The following is an 18237-nucleotide window of genomic DNA, read 5'->3' as shown; positions in this document are numbered from 1 at the left end:
GACATGATCACAGAAGCATTCTTGAAAGTCACAACACTGAAATTTGCAATTATAAAGGGTAACCATTATATTATACAGATTGGCTTATAGTATGGTTTCTTAATGGGGGGAAAATGTTCCGTATCCATTTTAATATTCGAGAAAATGCATATTCAGATAGCTACGGAAGTAGTGTACAGGGTTGTCACGTGCCAACTGTTACATTTCTCACCGCTGTTGTGGATCAGCCTATCGCTGAGTACTGCATTATCACCGTTTCTGAATTATGAATTTCTTTCACGTTTTATATGAATTGGTGGGGAATTTTATTCGAATATGGGATACCAATTATTTTCATAAATACATTTAAAATACAGTACATTTTAATATAAAAATGTATAGGCTACAATAACACAACGTCCTGAAATTTTAAAGTGGCTTTAAAATACTATTTGAGCCCTAGCTGGACAAAGACGGGTATTTGTCTCTTATCCTCCAGATTACAAGGGGGAAAAAGGACTCTGTGGAGAGCATCAGGACTTAAAATAGAGTTTATTATTATTATTATTATTTTATAAAAAGACATGAAAAGGCAAAAGATGTTTCTCAACAATAAAGATATTTATTTAAACACACGCACACGCACACACACACTTTTCTTTATGCAAAATGTGTGTAAAATGGCTATAAACGAGATTTTCTCTTATATACAATGTATCTATAAACTGTATCTAATTTGCATACTAATGTGTTTTTGTGGCAACATAGATTGAACAAGTGCAATAATGGAAGTAATAATTAGCAGTATTTTCATAATAATATCTAATATTTAATAGGAATATTGAAATATATTTAAATTATATTTAAATGATAATTACTAAATATTAGCATATTTCAATAAGGGTGTTTCACTTGATCACTAAAATATTATCACCCATTTTAAAGGCCAAGGAGAAGGAGTGGTCATGGTGAAACATCCAATCATTTAGTATCTCTGAAAAGCCCTGAATGTGCTCTGTACAGGACATCCAGACTTTTAAAACTGTGACATGTGACTAGCTGTCATGTCTTTACGACAAACAACACTGCGCTGCAATAACGCAGAGAATGATAGCGTAAATCCCATCCACATGCTATGACGATTAGTCTCCCGGCGCTTACCGTAGATTGTTTCATCACGGTTGGTTGGTTCACTTGTGAGTGCAGGAACAGATTGACGGACGTTAACCGGTGTAGCTGTATATTTTTGGTCAGTAGTACGATGGATAAATCATTTACGCTGTATTCAGACCAAGCCGAAGACGTCGCTACCTCCTCTAGTTTCCGCCAGTTTAAAATAGAAAATTTTCATCTCGATCTTAAAGTGGATTTTGAGCGGAAAACAATATCAGGTACCGAAACAATAAAGCTGCGGTGCACTCAGGACGGTCAAAGTGAGTTACAGCTGGATATTCATCCAACGCTGTCTGTGCATGAGATCACATTCAGTCATAATTCACATGACTGGACCACAGCCGAATTTTTGATTCGAGACTTTACCAGTTATGGGACAACACTGGTAGTGAAGTTTCCAACGCCTTTCAACTCCGATGACAAACTTCAACTTGCAATCAAATATACAGCTTCTGATGGACCAGGGGTAAGCATGCAAGCTGCTTTTAATATTTTTTGTTCATATTAATACCCACATACATTCATAACAGCCTGGGCATTTTATAGTGATCAAAACTGAAACTTGTTGGGGTGTTATCACGAGACCTAGGGGAACGAGAATACTTTGGTTTCTCTTCTGCTCTACAATCAGTCACTTTCGTTCTTCAGATCAGCACTGATAATGCCAGAGTCATTCATTTATTACACAAGCAAGCATGCATCACTTCTCTGTAGATGTCATGGCTGGACCCAGTGCAGACGGCTGAGAAGACGCTGCCTTTCTTGTACACATCTGGGTTCCCTGTCCTGAACCGCAGCCTGTTTCCCGGCTTCCATACGCCCATGACAAAGAGCACTTACTCGGCTGTTGTGCAGGTAATGTCTCACCAAACGCATGTATCTTCTTATAGGTGTGTTGGCTGGAACCAGAGCAGACTGCGGGAAAGCTCAAGCCTTATGTTTTTACTCAAGGCCAGGCTGTACTCAACCGCTCCTTCTTCCCTTGCTTTGACACTCCAGCAGTCAAGAGCACCTACTCAGCAACAGTTCAGGTGAGGCCTTTGGGCCGGTCAGATTTACAGACCCCAAACTGTTGAACGTGGTATATAATAATTGCAATGCGTAAGAAAATAATATATTATAAAACAAGGTTGGTCTGAAACATATTTAATATGTATTATTGGTTAATATTTATATTTAATTTCAGAGACTATCGTTGGCAATAGGCTCACATCAGATTCTCAAGAAAGAACGAAACACAAGAATGATGAGATCCAGCTCAGCCTACACGATTGATTTCTTATCGCTGCACTTTGAACTGTCTCGTAAACACAGAAGCTTCTTTCTTTGATGTTCCACACTCTTATCATCAGGTTCCTCATGGCTTCACAGCAGTTATGAGCGCTAGTAAATGGGAACAGAGGCAAGCAGACGGCGCTTTCCTGTTCACCATGGAACGTCCCATTCCGGCTTACCTGGTAGCTCTGGCAGTAGGGGACCTGCAGTCTGCTGAGGTGGGACCCAGGTAAAAAAACAAATCCCAGATATTTGACTTTAAAGAAGTTCTATCATAACACACAAAGTCTTTATTGCTCCTCTGGAATTAAAAAAAAAAGTCAATTGAGCTATAAAAACAAACAGTAGCTTTCAAGAACTCAACATTTCATGAAAGTTACGTGACATTCAGCCAAGTATTGGTGACCCATGCTCAGAATTCGTGCTCTGCATTTAACCCATCCAAAGTGCACACACACAGAGCAGTGAACACACACACACACACACTGTGAACACACATACGGAGCAGTGGGCAGCCATTTATGCTTCTGCTGCCTGGGGAGCAGTTGGGGGTTCGATGCCTTGCTCCGAGATTCGAACCCACAACCCTAGGGTTAGGAGTCAAACTCTCTAACCACTAGGCCACAACTTCCCCTTTCTTCAAAGGGCCAAAAACAGACCAAGCTAAGCTGCAGTTGTTGAAAATGTTCATGTCAAAACTAAATTACATTTGCTTTTAGTGCTGTACTAACATTATACGTGTGAGCCTATTATAAAGAAAGCATTGAAATCAAAATTATTATTATAAACCCTTTTAACTTCATTTTCAGGACACGCGTCTGGACCGAGCCTTGTTTACTGCAGGCAGCCAAGCAGGAGTATGATAATGTGATCGAAGAGTTCCTCTCCGTGGGGGAGAAACTGTTTGGACCCTACGTTTGGGGAAGGTGGGGTATGCTTTTTTGAACAGCTTCAGTGAACTTCATAATTATTACATTACAACAGAATTGTGTCGTTGTAATTGTTTAGATACGATGTGCTGTTCATGCCTCCATCCTTCCCTTTCGGTGGGATGGAGAACCCCTGCCTGACCTTTGTCACACCCTGTCTGCTGGCCGGCGACCGCTCTCTCGCTGACGTCATTGTACACGAGATCTGCCACAGCTGGTTTGGAAACCTCGTCACCAACGCCACCTGGAGTGATTTCTGGCTGAACGAGGGCTTCACCATGTACGCTCAGCGCAGGGTTTGCAGGGAGCTGTATGGTATGCCATACATTATTTGACCTGTAATATTTCACTAATAAAGATTTCATTAAAAAAAAGTGCCATTTCATTCTCAGGAGAGGCTTATACTTGTCTGGAGGCGGCCACTGGTAAAGCTCTTCTACGTCAACACATGGACAACACTGGAGAGGACCATCCTCTCAATAAACTCCGGGTTAAGATTGAGCCAGGTAGATCACCACTAGATTATGGTCTGCTTAATTTGACATTGTGAGCAGAAAATAGATGGCAGTCTCGCATAGCATTGTTATTTTTATTGCAAAAACTAATGAAGTCTTTTAACTGCAGGCGTCGATCCTGATGATACCTACAATGAAACGCCTTATGAGAAAGGCTTCTGCTTTGTGTCCTACCTGGCGCACCTCACAGGAGATCAGTCACGCTTTGACGCGTTCCTCAAGGTTAGCAGAATAATTAATAAATACATTTCAAAAATCGCACTAACCCCAGGCTTGTATATTGACAGTGTGTTCCAGTGGTTTTCAAACCTGAGGGTTGCAAGACTTAAAAAATGTGTCACCAGGATGATTTAAGGAAGAGGAAATGTTATTATTGATTACATTTTGTCTCTTCAAGGCTTATGTGGACAAGTTCAAGTTCAGAAGTGTGTTGGCAGAGGACGTATTGGACTTCTACCTGGAGTTTTTCCCAGACCTGAAAGAGAAGAATGTCCACAAAATCGAGGGTGCAGAAAAAGACCATTAGCAGCATTTCTTTGTCATAAAATCGCAGAAGATAAATTCATACTGTTTGGTCAGGCTGCCTTTTGCATCAGTTTATGTTTTGTTTCTTCTCGGTTGCTTTATTAGGTCTGGATTTTGACAGCTGGCTCAATGTGTCGGGTTGGCCTCCATATGTGCCTGACCTCTCCGCTGGTCAGGAGCTAATGAAACCAGCAGAACTGTTAGCAGAAATGTGGGTTAATCATGACCTAGACTTGGAATCGATCTGCAAAACAGATATAAAACTGTGGAAGACCTACCAAACTGTCTACTTCTTGGAAAAGATCCTTGAGAAGTCACCACTTCCAGATGGTGCAAATACTTCTTTGTGTTTACAGCTCGTTTTTATATAGTAAAAGTTGCATTTGGATAGATTGTAAAATAAACAATATCCCCGTATTAACAGGCCACATAAAGGAGCTGGAGGAGTGCTACTCGCATATTATTGAGTCCAACAATGCCGAGCTGAAACTGCGATGGGCACAGATTGTTGCAAAGAATCAACATAAACCAGGATTCCAACATATTCGCAACTTCCTCACAAGCCAGGTTAGAATTTGTACAACTGTTTATTAAAAACTTAGCTCTTTAGACTAATAATTAGATTGCTGGTATGCATAGAAACTTGTTGACTTTGTTTTAAAAGACTGATTTTCATGTTTTGCGTTCAGGGGAAACAGAAGTACACATTACCAGTTTATCGGGCCCTTTGGAATGGATCAGAAGAGACAAAGGCTCTGGCATTGGAGGTTTTCTCAGCCACCTCGAATCAGCTTCACTTCAATGTTCGCAATTACGTAAAAAAGATACTAGCTTGAACAGAAATGATTTAGGAAAATGTAAGGCAACCTTTGTATTCAATGAACCACTTTTAAAAGCACCCTATCATCTTATTAACTGTATTGATTTTTCAGGGAATTGCTTCTACTTTTTTGAATTTGTGAATTGTTGTGGATATTTGAATAAATAAAATATCTTCTGGGTATTTAATTACTTTCTCATTTTTGTTACATTTACATTTTATTGCAATAATAAATATACCACTTTTCTAAACAAAAAGAATGCAAATGAAATTTATTATCTGCACTCTAATTAAAAAAAAACATTTAATTTTAGAAATTAATGAACTATTACAAATAATCTCAGCCGAAATAAAAGTTTTTGTTTACATAATGCATGTGTACTGTGTATATTTGTTATGTATACATAGGTACACAAATGTATATATTTTATATAAAAACAATACATTTATCTTAAATCTATACATACACGTGTGTGTATTTATAGAATTTATATATACGTAATAAATGTATACAGTACGCACACATTCTGTAAACAAACTTATTTGGGATAAAATTAAACGCGATTAATTGTTGAAAGTATATATATATATATATATATATATATATATATATATATATATATATATATATACACACACACACAGATATATATATATATATATACACACAGATATATATATATATACACAGATATATACATTATCAGGACTTTCATTTTTATCTGGTTTTATGGGGTCCACTGAGGCAGACGCCGACCGCAGACATTAGATAGGTTTGTAATGTGGATGGCATTAGGCCAAACAATGCGTTGTTCGAATCGTTTTGCTATGCACAATAACTGCGCAGCGTTGTTTGCCTCCAACAGAGTTGCCTGCATGTTCATGGGTGTGCCGACGAATTTATTCTGAAGCTTCGTTTTGACTGAATCTCTGTAGAAGTACATCTGCTGCCATGAGTTACGCGTTGGTAAGTCATAAAGCTTTAAAGAATACAGCTTATTTGCAACAATGAACTGTTATTGAGACAAAATGTTGCTTTGTTTAACATTGCTGGTTATAGGTTTATCAGCACAGCAAATAGACTAGTCATGGGACTAACTTCAAGATATGCTGTTCAGCCATTTCTATTTAAATTTCAGAAAACTAAATCAGCAAACAGTTCTAATTGAAATGGGATACCAAAGCAGAAACGTCCGAGGTTATTTAAGGAGAGACAGATGATTCATTCAGGCATTTTAAACTGCGGAGGATCTTTGTTAATGTTTGAGTCACGTTTCTGTTGCATGTTGTAAATCAGTGAATGCATTTTTAGCGTTTATTTATAATTGCTCGTTTTCTGTTTCATGTGTTTAAAGTGTGTTTTAACCCGTGTTAATGTGCACTAATCTGTGTTTTAGTCCACTACAGTTGCAGTGACGGTTGGAGTGGTGCTGGTCTCAACAGCAGGTCTCTTTAGTTATTATTACTTCAACAGGAAAAGGAAACCACAGATTACCCTGATTAATCCCTCTGAAAAATACAAATTGAGACTAGTAGACAAAGAGGTATTTGCCCTGTCTATTTATTTCCATGTGCTTCAATTTACAGCCTTGTTACTGACAAGATGCTTTTGACATAATAAGATATTTTTATTTTCCTACAGATCATAAGCCATGATACCCGCAGGTTTCGCTTCGCCCTGCCCAGTCCAGAGCATGTTTTGGGATTACCAGTAGGTAGGTAGTCTTTGAGGACTGGGTTTTGTGTCGGTTGTTTCTTTGCTAATAAAGTACAAAGGTTGCAGGGTTTTGTCTGAAGCATGCTGAAATCCCACACCTGTGCTGTTGTTGTGTAAACTGCTTTTGAAAAGAACTGTGTGCTAAATGATAAATGAGCGTAGGGTTTAAAAAGCAGCATGTTTAAACCTGCACAATAGCTTGAAAGTAATCAATCACAGACATTTGGACACTCTTTACATGAGACATTAGTGGACGGCGCTAAATTCAGATGTAGACAGGATCTGAGCCAATTACTAAGAAACACAAAAAATGCTGATCTGTCCTGATGTGAATCGACTCTGATCTAAAACGAGATTTTAATTTTAGCGGTTTTATGCTTTTCTCAGTATTTCCTGATATCAGCGTCTTAACACAGATCATGCACATCAAACTTAATATATTCACTGGTACAGTTATTAGACAAAAATAATGATAATAAATATTTCTAGAGTATATACAAATCAGTATCTACACTATTTAGTTTGAGTTTATTTTATACACTTTTATTCAGCAAGGATGCATTAAATCAACCAAGTGACTAACCAGATTTTGGTTAGACTAACCAATGTTCCAAAAGATTTCTATTTCATATAAATGCTGTTCTTTCCGAAAAAAAAATATTAAGAAGTTCAATTGTTTTCAACTCTGATAAGAAGAAATGTTTCTTGAGCAGCACAATATCATCTGCTGCATTCTTGCCATGTCGTAATTACTGTAATTTTGAGATGACAACACGTGACGTTCATACCTGGTGTAAACAAGAACTTGATGGACAGACCGGGGTGTGTATCAACTATTAACAGTAAAGTACTGTTTCTCCCTGTCTTTCTTTCTCAAGGCAAACATGTTTATCTCTCTGCTAGTATTGATGGGAATCTGACTGTGCGTCCCTACACACCAGTGTCCAGCGACGATGACAAGGGATTTGTTGACCTTGTTGTGAAGGTTCTGATTGTGTACATTTCTTTCTTTTTCTAAAAAAAGCTCCTGAAGTTTAAACTGTTGTATAGAGCTGACATATTTCATTCTGCAGATTTATTTTAAGAATGTGCACCCAAAGTTCCCAGAAGGGGGAAAGATGTCCCAGTACTTGGAAAGTTTGAGGATCGGAGATGTGATTGACTTCAGAGGACCAGGAGGTTTGCTGGAGTACAAGGGGCAAGGTCTGACTCGGCACATTTAATATCAATATTTGAATTTAGATGGATGTATTTACATACACAGTGGTCAGTCCTTACATCTACGTCTCATCTCAACAGGTGAGTTTGCTATACAGGCCGATAAGAAGACCCCTGCTGAGACTAAGACTGCAAGAACGTTGGGTCTTATAGCTGGAGGAACAGGTAGAGTGTATTTCGCCTCATTTGTAGTCATAAGGAAGGTGTATGATCACTAAAGTCATTTGTTTTGCTCCCCTTGTAGGCATTACACCAATGTTGCAGCTGATTCGTGACATCATCAAAAACCCAAGTGATACAACGACATGTAGCCTGCTGTTTGCCAACCAGGTTAGAGTTTCATAAGAACTGGGATTGTTTCAAATTTACTACTGACCAACTGCTGTGTGTGTGTGTGTGTGTGTGTGTGTGTGTGTGTGTGTGTGTGTGTGTGTGTGTGTGTGTGTGTGTTTGTGTTTGTGAACTATCTCTTTCAGAGCATGATGAAATGGTTTGTTCAATAATGACAAATTAAATAAAAGTGATGTTTAGACAGATTAAACCGCAAGTCTAAAATGAATCTGTTTACCTTTCGTCTGCCTTCCAGACTGAGAAGGACATTCTGCTGAAGGATGATCTGGAGGAGATTCAGGCGAGGCATCCGGATCGCTTCAAACTCTGGCTCACAGTGGACCAAGCTCCTGAAGGTATATGGCTTCCCACGTGACCTACAAATGATAAAGCTTGGTATACATTTCATTTCAAAAGTCTGGGGTCAGTAAGATTGTTTGTGTTTCTGAAAGTCTCTTATACTCACCAAGGCTGAATTTATTTGATCAAAAATAATGTTAAGCAATATTGTGAAACATTATTACAATCTAAAATAACTGTTTTCTATTTTAATATACTTGAAAATGTAATTTATTTATTTGATGGCAAAGCTGAATTTTCAGCATCATTACTCATTACTTTCAGCGTCACACGATCCTTCAGAAATCATTCTAATATGCTGACTTGCTGCTTAAAAAATATTTCAGGTTCCCACACATCCTGGAAAGTGAATGGAAAATGAGAAAACATGTAAAATTTCCTGGAAAATCTTGTTTTTGCTCAAAATGCACAATTGGCAATCAGTTATTTTGTTTCTTTTCAGACTTGCACATAAACTGAATTGCAAGATTTTTCTAAAATTAAATTTGTGTGGAAATATTACGTAGTCTGTAAACAGGACGTTAACAGAGGCCAGAGACGCTGAAGATGTACAAAGAGGGAAAAAACTGTAGCTGGCAGAGTTGCTCAATTGTTCAATAAATAGAAAGAACAGAAAAAAAACATCTTTTATTTAAAATAGAAAATATATAATTCATTGATTATTCTGTCATTTTTTAATCCATTTAATTCAACCTCGCTAAATAAAAGTATTCACAAAGAAAAGTAAAAAAAAAAGGAAACATACTAACCTCAACATTTTAACAGTAGTGTATGTTGGTCATTGACACTTTTTTCTTTTTCTTTTCTTTTTTACAATTTATAAATACATTTTAAAATTGTAATTTATCCATAAAATGACTTGACCTCCTGTGATGATGAGTATGTTTTTAATTTCTGAATTAAAATTCTTTTTTGACATTTCATTTGGTTCAAGTCAAAAATCTCATTGAGATACAACGGTTTTCAAAAAAGGGAAACCAACATAAAAACAGAGTATATTTCTAAAAACTTGGGACATGTTTTAGACTAGATTTATATTTTTATTGATCATATATATATATATTTGTTTTTTGTTTACCTGCATTCACGTGTCCGCAGATTGGGAGTACAGTCAGGGCTTCATCAGTGCTGAGATGATTCAGGAGCACCTGCCTCCACCCGGTGATGACTCTATGATCCTCATGTGTGGTCCACCTCCCATGATCCAGTTTGCATGTAATCCCAACCTGGACAAACTGGGTTACAGGCAGAGCCAACGTTACGTCTATTAGACCGTTCTCAATGCTCCGGGCCCAGACACAAATTACTCAGAATTACTCACAAATTAAGCTACATTGCACAATTCTGTTTAAGCAAATGTTGCATTACAAATCTCATCATCATATATATAGGGAATATCCGTTTTATGGACAGTATATAATAAATATTAAATGTTTAAGTGCTAGTCTGTCCGGAGGTAATTGGTTCTCTATAGTAATAGCCTATTATTCTAATACGATACAGAGACGATCTGCTGTATCCTCAGGCTTTATATTATTTTGGCTTGATGTGCTATAAAACCTCAATATAAGAGGATAATACTACAAAACAGCCCCAATTTAATGCACTAAAAAAGGAAGCAGTGTGCACAATATTTTAATTCACGTGCCTGTGACGTGACTGACATTCATGCTTGATATATGTATACATTTTTATGAGATGCATTTGCGGTCACTGAAGTATTTTTGTATGCATGCTGCACTCCATATATATTTATCTTTTATGTTAACCATATTTTAATTTAAAAAGCAATACAGTTGTCTTATATGTAATGTACTAAAAAAACAACAAAAAGGTGCTTATTAAATTGTTTTCACTTGCATTTTATTGTTTTTAATTCCTTCCCGATTGGATGATTTTATGTATGTTGTGGTTGTATGATACTCACATTGTACTGCGATTATAAAGACGGCCTAGGATGAGGATTGGGGATTTTAGGGGATTGTCGGCAAAGGCCAGCGGGTTTAACACAGAAATACTCCATCCTAAAAGACTGAAAAGGTGGAATTATCTTTTTTTTTTTTTTTTTATCACACTAAAGCCTGCCAGCACGTGCTGGATAAATGTGACAATCACACAAACAGCCTGCGGTATGATAAAGCCCTTTAGTATGTTCTGTGCAGTCCTCTTTCTGGTCTTTTATAATAAAATTAATCACCTGCTGGAGATAACTGCTCTAAATTTGGAAACATTCACAAGAACAATCAAATAAATGGGTTAGTGTCCCAAAAGAGCGCTTAGCCTGTGGGGACTTTACAAAATCTAGCGCCGCCTTTCGCCAGCAGGCGGCGCCACCGCGGTATTATTTCAAAGACAACAGCGCAATAGTATACTGCAGCTTTCAACTCTTATTTCTCCATCCTGCTGGTGTTTGGTGGCCATCCGGAAGAGATCCAGTTTCTTTAACAGCGCATCTGGACATCAGGTAACCGTCTAGACGAGAAAATGCATTATTATTTCAATGTAACGGCAAAATTATGATTCCCATGTTGTTATGTACGCATCCAGACACCGTAGTTTAGCGCTGCGTAGCGGTATCACTGCTAACCTGCTTTATTACATCACCTTTGTGTTTTTAAAAGGCTTAATTTCGTACAAATTAATTAATCGTTGTTATAGACATATTTTTCGTATCATATAGTTGTTGTTATATCGTTGTTTGTATGCTATGTATCTTGTAAATGTTAATCATGACGTGTGCCGGTGTTTTGACTGCTCGTTCCCTAAAATTTAAAGCCCGTTGTTAGCCATCAGGCTAATTTCCGTTAGTCATGGTTATGAGTGCAGCTGTATGATGCTGATTAATACAGAGATTGATGTCAGTTATATTGGGTTTATTTCGAAATCTACTGAGCTGTCTACCTAGACGGTGTATTTGGAACCATGTGTGCGTTCGAACGTTCGATTCGAATTAGTGAGGATTTTGATACAAAAAAATCGCTCGGTGGCTGTTCTCCGCAGCTCGTGGCGACGGATGAGTGACTAGAGTCGAGTTTACACTGATTCAAGAAACACATTGTCGCTCACAAGTATTATTATCAAGGCTCGGATTAAGGGGGGATGCGGGGGGGGATTGCATTCTCCTGGTTAAAAAAAAATGACAAAAAGCAATCCCCTTAGTAAAACCATCCCCCTTAGTAAAACCATCCCCTTTACCATCCCATTTAGATTAGTTATATGTATTATGTAGAATTTATAATGCAAATGAAATGTTAAAATAATCTACTTAGGAGAATTCACAAACAACATAGCGTTTATTTGCCGATCAGAACTCGATACTGTAACGAGCTGCTCACAAGCGGAAGCTATATTTCGTTATTTTTCGCGCAAAATGCTTCAAGTGCAACTTTGTTTTTTTGTTTGTTTTTTTGTTCTTTTAAAAGACGACAACAGAAACGGTAAAGGTATTTTTCCTTGATTATAATTTAAAGACATTCCCGAGATTGTTATTGTGCTGGATCGAGAGACCTGACTCTATCGAGTCACCGATTTTGCATAAACCAAACAAAAACGGGTCTTGAGAGCCCAAAAGCATTCACTGCGCGATGAAGCCTGCTGGAATGCAGTAAGTATGCCCTTGTAATAATAATAATAATAAATAATAATAATAATGGATGAGTTTTTATGTTTATATATTTATGGCTCAGTGGTAGAGCATTGCGTTAGCTGCGCAAGGTTGTGGGTTCGATTCCCAGGGAACACATGTTAGGTAAAAAATGTTAGCCTGAATGCACTGTAACGTGCTGTAGACGCTAATGTTTTTTCTTGGTTCTTGGTTTTAAATAAATGGTACTTATAGTCAAGTTCGACTTCTATGTTTTTTTCCTCGGCATGACGTATTTTTGGACTGATGCGACTTTTACACAGGTGCGACTTATAGTACGAAAAATATGGTAAATAGACAATTGACTGTGTAAACAAGTTAAGTTGTTATATTTTGAGGGGGGGGGTAAATATTATGAAAATCAAAATATTTTGAGAATAAAGTCAAAATTACAAGAATAATGTTGAAATTTTTTGAGAATAAAGTCAAAATTACGAAAATAAAGTCAAAAAGCTTGACATTGAAAAGATGATTGATTAACATGCTGCTGATTCACAAACTGAAGTGAATACAGCGATCCACATTAAACAGCATGAAAATCAGATTATTTTAAGACATTGTTTGTATTAAGATATAAAACTGACTGAATATAAAACAAAGTCTCCGCTTTTAAATTCTTAGTACCAAAAGCACTAAGCTTATTGTTGTTATAGGGTGGCTGGTGTGCTACAAATAAGCAATGTATTCCAAGACCTAAAATATTATTTCCAAGCATACTGTCCCTACGAGTATGACACATGACATGATTTGTGCTAATAATACCACATATATTAAAATCAGTTGGCAATGGAATTTCGGGCCATTTGCATGCACAATATAGGCTATAGTCTCCAAGTATTCCAACTTTAATCTCAAAATGTAGGGTTTTTTTGTTGATGTTTTTTTTACATGGCGCTAAAATGCCATTTTAACAATGAAACCTAGTTGTGTATATATGTGCATACATATATATATATATCTATATGTATGTATGTGTGTCTGTGTGTGTGTTTGTGTGTATGTTTTTTTATTAACCAAGATTGAATGCAATTTGATAGAAAACATCCTGAGACCTGCCTGTGTTCAAAGCTTCTGCCAAAGGTAAGCCGTCTCTGTTGTTGTTGTTTATGGGTCACTGATGTTGTCCTGACTTGACTCTGCAATGAAGTTTCGTTTATATTATATATATTATGTTTGGCACACAGTGAACTGAAGTGGAGGCTTCAGAGGTCTGGGACGGGTCAAAGGGCAGTCATCTGATGTCAGGCGAAATAAGGTCTGCCAGTCATGCAGACTGCCAGGTCACAGAGGAATGCCATGTCCCAGCCGACGTGGAGCTGATGGAGCTGGGTCCCCTGCTGGAGGAGGATGGCCCCATAGGAGCCAAAGGAGCCCAGTCAGAGGCAAGCCTAGTGATTATTAATCTGAATGCATTACGGAGTCTTTCATATTCTATGCAGGCAGTGTTGCAGGCTCATTTTGATTGTGATTGTGTCCACAGGGAGCAAGCAGTCTCGCCGATGATGAAGAGGAGGATGAAGAAGTCGGAGAGTTTCTGACGCTACCACTGCAGGCTCACCATGCAATGGAAAAGATGGAGGAGTTTGTGCATAAGGTGTGGTCATTAATCACAGCTATTTTGATGCTTAAAAAGTAATGCAATTAATTGAATGCTGAATCACTGTTCCACAGGTCTGGGAGGGCCGCTGGAGGGTCATTCCCTTTCACGTCCTGCCGGAGTGGCTAAAAGATAATGACTACCTCCTGCACGGTCATCGGCCTCCCATGCCCTCATTCCGTGCCTGCTTCGGGAGCATTTTCAGGATCCACACAGAGACTGGGAATATCTGGACTCATTTAGTGGGTAAGATTAAGGTTATGCTGTTGAGCTGTAACAGAAAATAGTGGCTATTGTGCACCTCATACATTTATTTAGTGCATTAAGTAATCAGCAGATCGGTTACATGAACAAACACCGCTCTAATTTTGAGTGCATGCAAGATCAGGATATACCTTTTGCTTATACTGAAATGAAAAAGAATTTTGTCAATAAGATTACAATTTTAAATTAATAAAAAATTGTATAATAGGGTTGGTCACAAAGCATCCGTGATAAAGATGCTTATGCCAATGCAGTGTTATTGTTACTATAAAAACCATCAAAAACCAAACTAATCCACTGCATCCTCAGTGGCTCTGATGACGGCATATTGCTCAGAAAAACAAAACGGCTTTATAATTTAGACTGTGTAGCTTTTTTGGGGATAAAAAAAAAGAAGAGAATGGATTTAGGGTGGTTGTGTCCTCACACTGCTAAGACACGTTTATATGCTAACACCATGTAAAAATTAATTTAGCATCTGATGTCCCCTTTAATAACATTTTCAGAATATATTTCTTCATCATTGTATCAGGATCGTTGTGTGTCCCTGACATTTTTTACTGTATGCTCCACAAAAATCTTTTTAAAAACAATTATTCACAAATTAAGAACATGTTCATCATAAAATAAAAATAAATAGATCCATGCCAATATATGTATGAATTGCATTTTAATGTATTTTTTAAAAATGAATTGAAAGATCCAGGCAAACAAATCAAAAATTGCTTTACATTGATTTTTGTTTTTGTTTTTTTTCCACAGGGTTAATCTTATTCTTGGGCCTGGGCACACTTACCATGCTAAGGCCCAATATGTACTTCATGGCCCCGCTGCAGGAGAAAGTGGTGTTCGGGATGTTCTTCTTGGGTGCAGTTCTGTGCCTCAGCTTCTCCTGGCTTTTTCACACTGTTTACTGCCATTCTGAGAAAGTCTCTCGCACTTTCTCCAAGTAAGTTTTCTGTCTTGTTATTAACTGATCTATCTCATGGTAGAAATGACTTTAAGTGACTTTAATCTCTCTGTTCTCTCTCTTTCTCAGACTAGACTACTCTGGCATTGCTTTGCTGATCATGGGCTCTTTTGTACCCTGGCTTTACTACTCCTTCTACTGCTCTCCTCAGCCGCGTCTCATCTACCTCACAATCGTCTGTGTGTTGGGAATAGCAGCAATCGTTGTTGCCCAGTGGGACCGTTTCTCCACTCCCCGCCACAGGCCCACCAGAGCAGGTGGGCAGAGATCTATTTGCCATAACGGATCAATTTTGGTTCATTTAGGCCAATCTTTAACTCTGAAAAACTGAACCTGAAGTGAAGCAGTAAAAATCAATGAATACATTGAATCTCATCCATTTATTTATTTGTCCAGTCATGAAACCAGTCATGAAACCAGTCAAAAGACTTTGCTGTGTTGCACTGGGTAGCCCCGCCCACAGCGAAATCTCATTGGTCTAAAAATACTGCTCCTCATTACTTTACATTTAATTTACTGTAGTTATGAAATGAAATTTCTAATGATCTTGTTTCCCTTATTTTGACATTAAACGGCTGCTTGAACGAGAAAAAAATCGAAGGCTGGCCTTCGGGAATTGATTAGTGTTATTTGCTAATTCTTGCAGTCTCATTTGAGTGACAGAATGTTAGAGGGGAGCATTGTCCTGCTCTTGTGCCAGTTCACATACCATCAGAGATGTTGTTGTACGTGGAGAGGAAGTTGATGTTTTTGATTGAAGATTACAAGGGTGCATACATTAAAACAAATAATTTATGATAAACAATATTCCATTAAAGAATTATCAATTTAGATTTCATGGTGACTTAAACATCAAATATCATTTGATTGGCTGTGATTGTGTCACGCTGCACAGCACTTTTCACATTAAACTTGTCTTGCACCTAGATTAGCAGAGTAAATACATGGTTAATTCACCTGCATCAAGACAGAGATATAATAGGTAACTATAAATAAAACTATAAAAATATAATATAATAAAAATAAAAAAATCTGCTAGTTGCCAAAGCAATATTTATTTTGATTATTTAATAAAAACTATATATAGACATTTAATACAATTTAGAAAAGGCACAGCAAAGTTACAAAAAAAAAACATAAATAAAAATACAAAAATAAAAGCAAATTCAAAATATAAAAAAAATATAATCATGCCATAGTGATACTAAAATAAAACTGCATCAAGACAACAGTGCATTAATTAAATGTATTTGAAAACATTTTTTAGGAGTTTTCATGGGTCTTGGACTGAGTGGGATTGTCCCCACCATGCATTTCACCATCGAGGAGGGTTTCGTCAAGGCTACTACTGTTGGACAGATGGGCTGGTTCTATTTAATGGGCGCCATGTACATCACAGGTGCTGGGCTGTATGCTGCACGAATCCCAGAGCGATTTTTCCCGGGCAAGTGTGATATTTGGGTAAGTTAATGTGCTTTTGATTTTAGTTTTTTAGTAGTGACTCGGACTTCAGTTGCGAAATGGTTTTCATAATCATCAGTTCTGAAGTATAGTGATATGCGTATGTTTTACTCACCATATTTTGCTCTCTTAGTTTCACTCACACCAGATATTCCATGTGCTTGTGGTGGCAGCAGCCTTCATTCATTTCTATGGCGTGTCCAACCTGCAGGAGTTCCGCTACGGCCTTGAAGGAGGCTGCACTGACGACACACTCCTCTGAGAGCTTACAAACATATACCTTTTCAATTAGGATTTTTAGTGCCCATATTTCTACTCATTCGTTGATTTGTTTTTATTTACCTTTGAGTTTTTTCCTGATTGTTTCAACTTTTATTCTTTTTTCCTTGTTACAAAGAGTCCGTGAGTTCATTTGTTCCCTGTTACAAAGAGTCCATTTTAATTTGATTAAAGTGTTTGTGTGGTAAAAGGGCACCGTAGGCTGAATAAGTATCTGGTAGCTGGAATGTGATGACCCTTGTTATCATCAAACTTTAATTTGAGTACAATCTCTTGGGGTTTGAACTTGTTTGTTTTGTAGTGAAAAGCACTTTCATTGAGCTTTAAAGTTGCCCCCTCAGAAAATAATGCATCTGAGTTTTGCTTATTGTAAAGAACAATTCTTGACATCATTTGATGTACACCCAAAGTAGTGTCCAAACTTTGATGAGCAGCAATGTCTTTGACATCTTTTTTTATTTATACTGACTGGAAAATGCACAGAGGGCAAATAAGGGTTTGAGGGTTTTCAGCAAAATCGATCTGCTTTGAACACTCACAGTTTTAAACCTTTACTACTAGGTCAAATGAAAATATAAACAGGTCAACTGTTGCACCTTACTGCACAGATATTGAATATCATTGTTATTGAAGCCTCTGCATGGATATATCTGTGCAGTCTGTAAAGTATAAACTTTCCTGTAAAGTATTAGAATATTCCTGTGCCTTAGGCCACTGGAAATAGGATTAAAATAATAGATGGGCCAAAACTACAGTGTAGTAAATTTGATTAGTCTCAAACATAGCGAGTTAATTTACTTTGCAAGCAATCCAATCACATAATTAAAATGGTTCCATAAATAACAAATAAAAATGTTTAACCTTTATTGATGAACTTTCTCGAACTGCTGTTTTTAAAATAATAATAATAAAAATAAAGTAGTGTTTGATCCTTTTTATGAAATAAGCTAACTGTGTGGCTTTACCACAAAGGCTAAACTATCCATATATTCAAGTGTTACATGTAGAGGTGGTAAATCATTTACATTTAATTGAAATGTGAAATGTTTCAATAAATATTTATGGATCATACATCGAGTTTCTCTTATTTGGTGGGGATGTACTGTTCAGGTAAAAATGGAGATGTTCATAATGAAATTCCTGGAAGTCTTTATTATACATTTGCACAAACACTCACATGAC

General features: G+C 37.3%; 3 protein-coding genes across 5 annotated transcripts; all 3 read left to right on the top strand.

Annotated features, from left to right (window-relative positions):
* The first annotated feature begins 1115 nt into the window (after positions 1-1115).
* On the top strand, positions 1116-5404 carry rnpep (arginyl aminopeptidase (aminopeptidase B)). 2 transcript variants are annotated; one of them, XM_026221225.1, is made up of 11 exons: positions 1116-1618; positions 1867-2007; positions 2505-2656; positions 3237-3353; positions 3436-3671; positions 3749-3862; positions 3981-4093; positions 4269-4377; positions 4502-4726; positions 4821-4963; positions 5086-5404. In XM_026221225.1, exons 1-11 carry the CDS (start codon positions 1241-1243, stop codon positions 5230-5232), a joined length of 1875 nt encoding a protein of 624 aa, XP_026077010.1. In that variant the 5' UTR covers positions 1116-1240; the 3' UTR covers positions 5233-5404. The 2 variants fall into 2 exon arrangements, with proteins under 2 accessions (XP_026077010.1, XP_026077009.1); XM_026221224.1 differs by lacking the exon at positions 1867-2007 and adding an exon at positions 2043-2183 and having other exon boundaries at positions 1120-1618.
* A 636-nt stretch (positions 5405-6040) lies between these two features.
* LOC113055191 (NADH-cytochrome b5 reductase 3) lies at positions 6041-10702 on the top strand. The gene is made up of 9 exons (XM_026221228.1): positions 6041-6183; positions 6614-6760; positions 6859-6931; positions 7812-7918; positions 8007-8136; positions 8233-8316; positions 8396-8481; positions 8738-8837; positions 9940-10702. Exons 1-9 carry the CDS (start codon positions 6169-6171, stop codon positions 10110-10112), a joined length of 915 nt encoding a protein of 304 aa, XP_026077013.1. The 5' UTR covers positions 6041-6168; the 3' UTR covers positions 10113-10702.
* A 451-nt stretch (positions 10703-11153) lies between these two features.
* Positions 11154-18126, top strand: adipor1a (adiponectin receptor 1a). Of its 2 annotated transcripts, none has more exons than XM_026221226.1 (9): positions 11154-11305; positions 13522-13564; positions 13669-13866; positions 13965-14078; positions 14156-14327; positions 15108-15294; positions 15385-15572; positions 16583-16776; positions 16910-18126. In XM_026221226.1, exons 3-9 carry the CDS (start codon positions 13723-13725, stop codon positions 17036-17038), a joined length of 1128 nt encoding a protein of 375 aa, XP_026077011.1. In that variant the 5' UTR covers positions 11154-11305; positions 13522-13564; positions 13669-13722; the 3' UTR covers positions 17039-18126. The 2 variants fall into 2 exon arrangements, with proteins under 2 accessions (XP_026077011.1, XP_026077012.1); XM_026221227.1 differs by having other exon boundaries at positions 11160-11305; positions 13503-13564; positions 16910-17038.
* Positions 18127-18237: the final 111 nt, after the last annotated feature.

This window comes from Carassius auratus, chromosome 36 (genome assembly GCF_003368295.1).
Source record: "Carassius auratus strain Wakin chromosome 36, ASM336829v1, whole genome shotgun sequence".
Lineage (NCBI taxonomy): Eukaryota > Metazoa > Chordata > Actinopteri > Cypriniformes > Cyprinidae > Carassius > Carassius auratus.
This window is presented reverse-complemented; position numbering and strand designations above follow the sequence as displayed.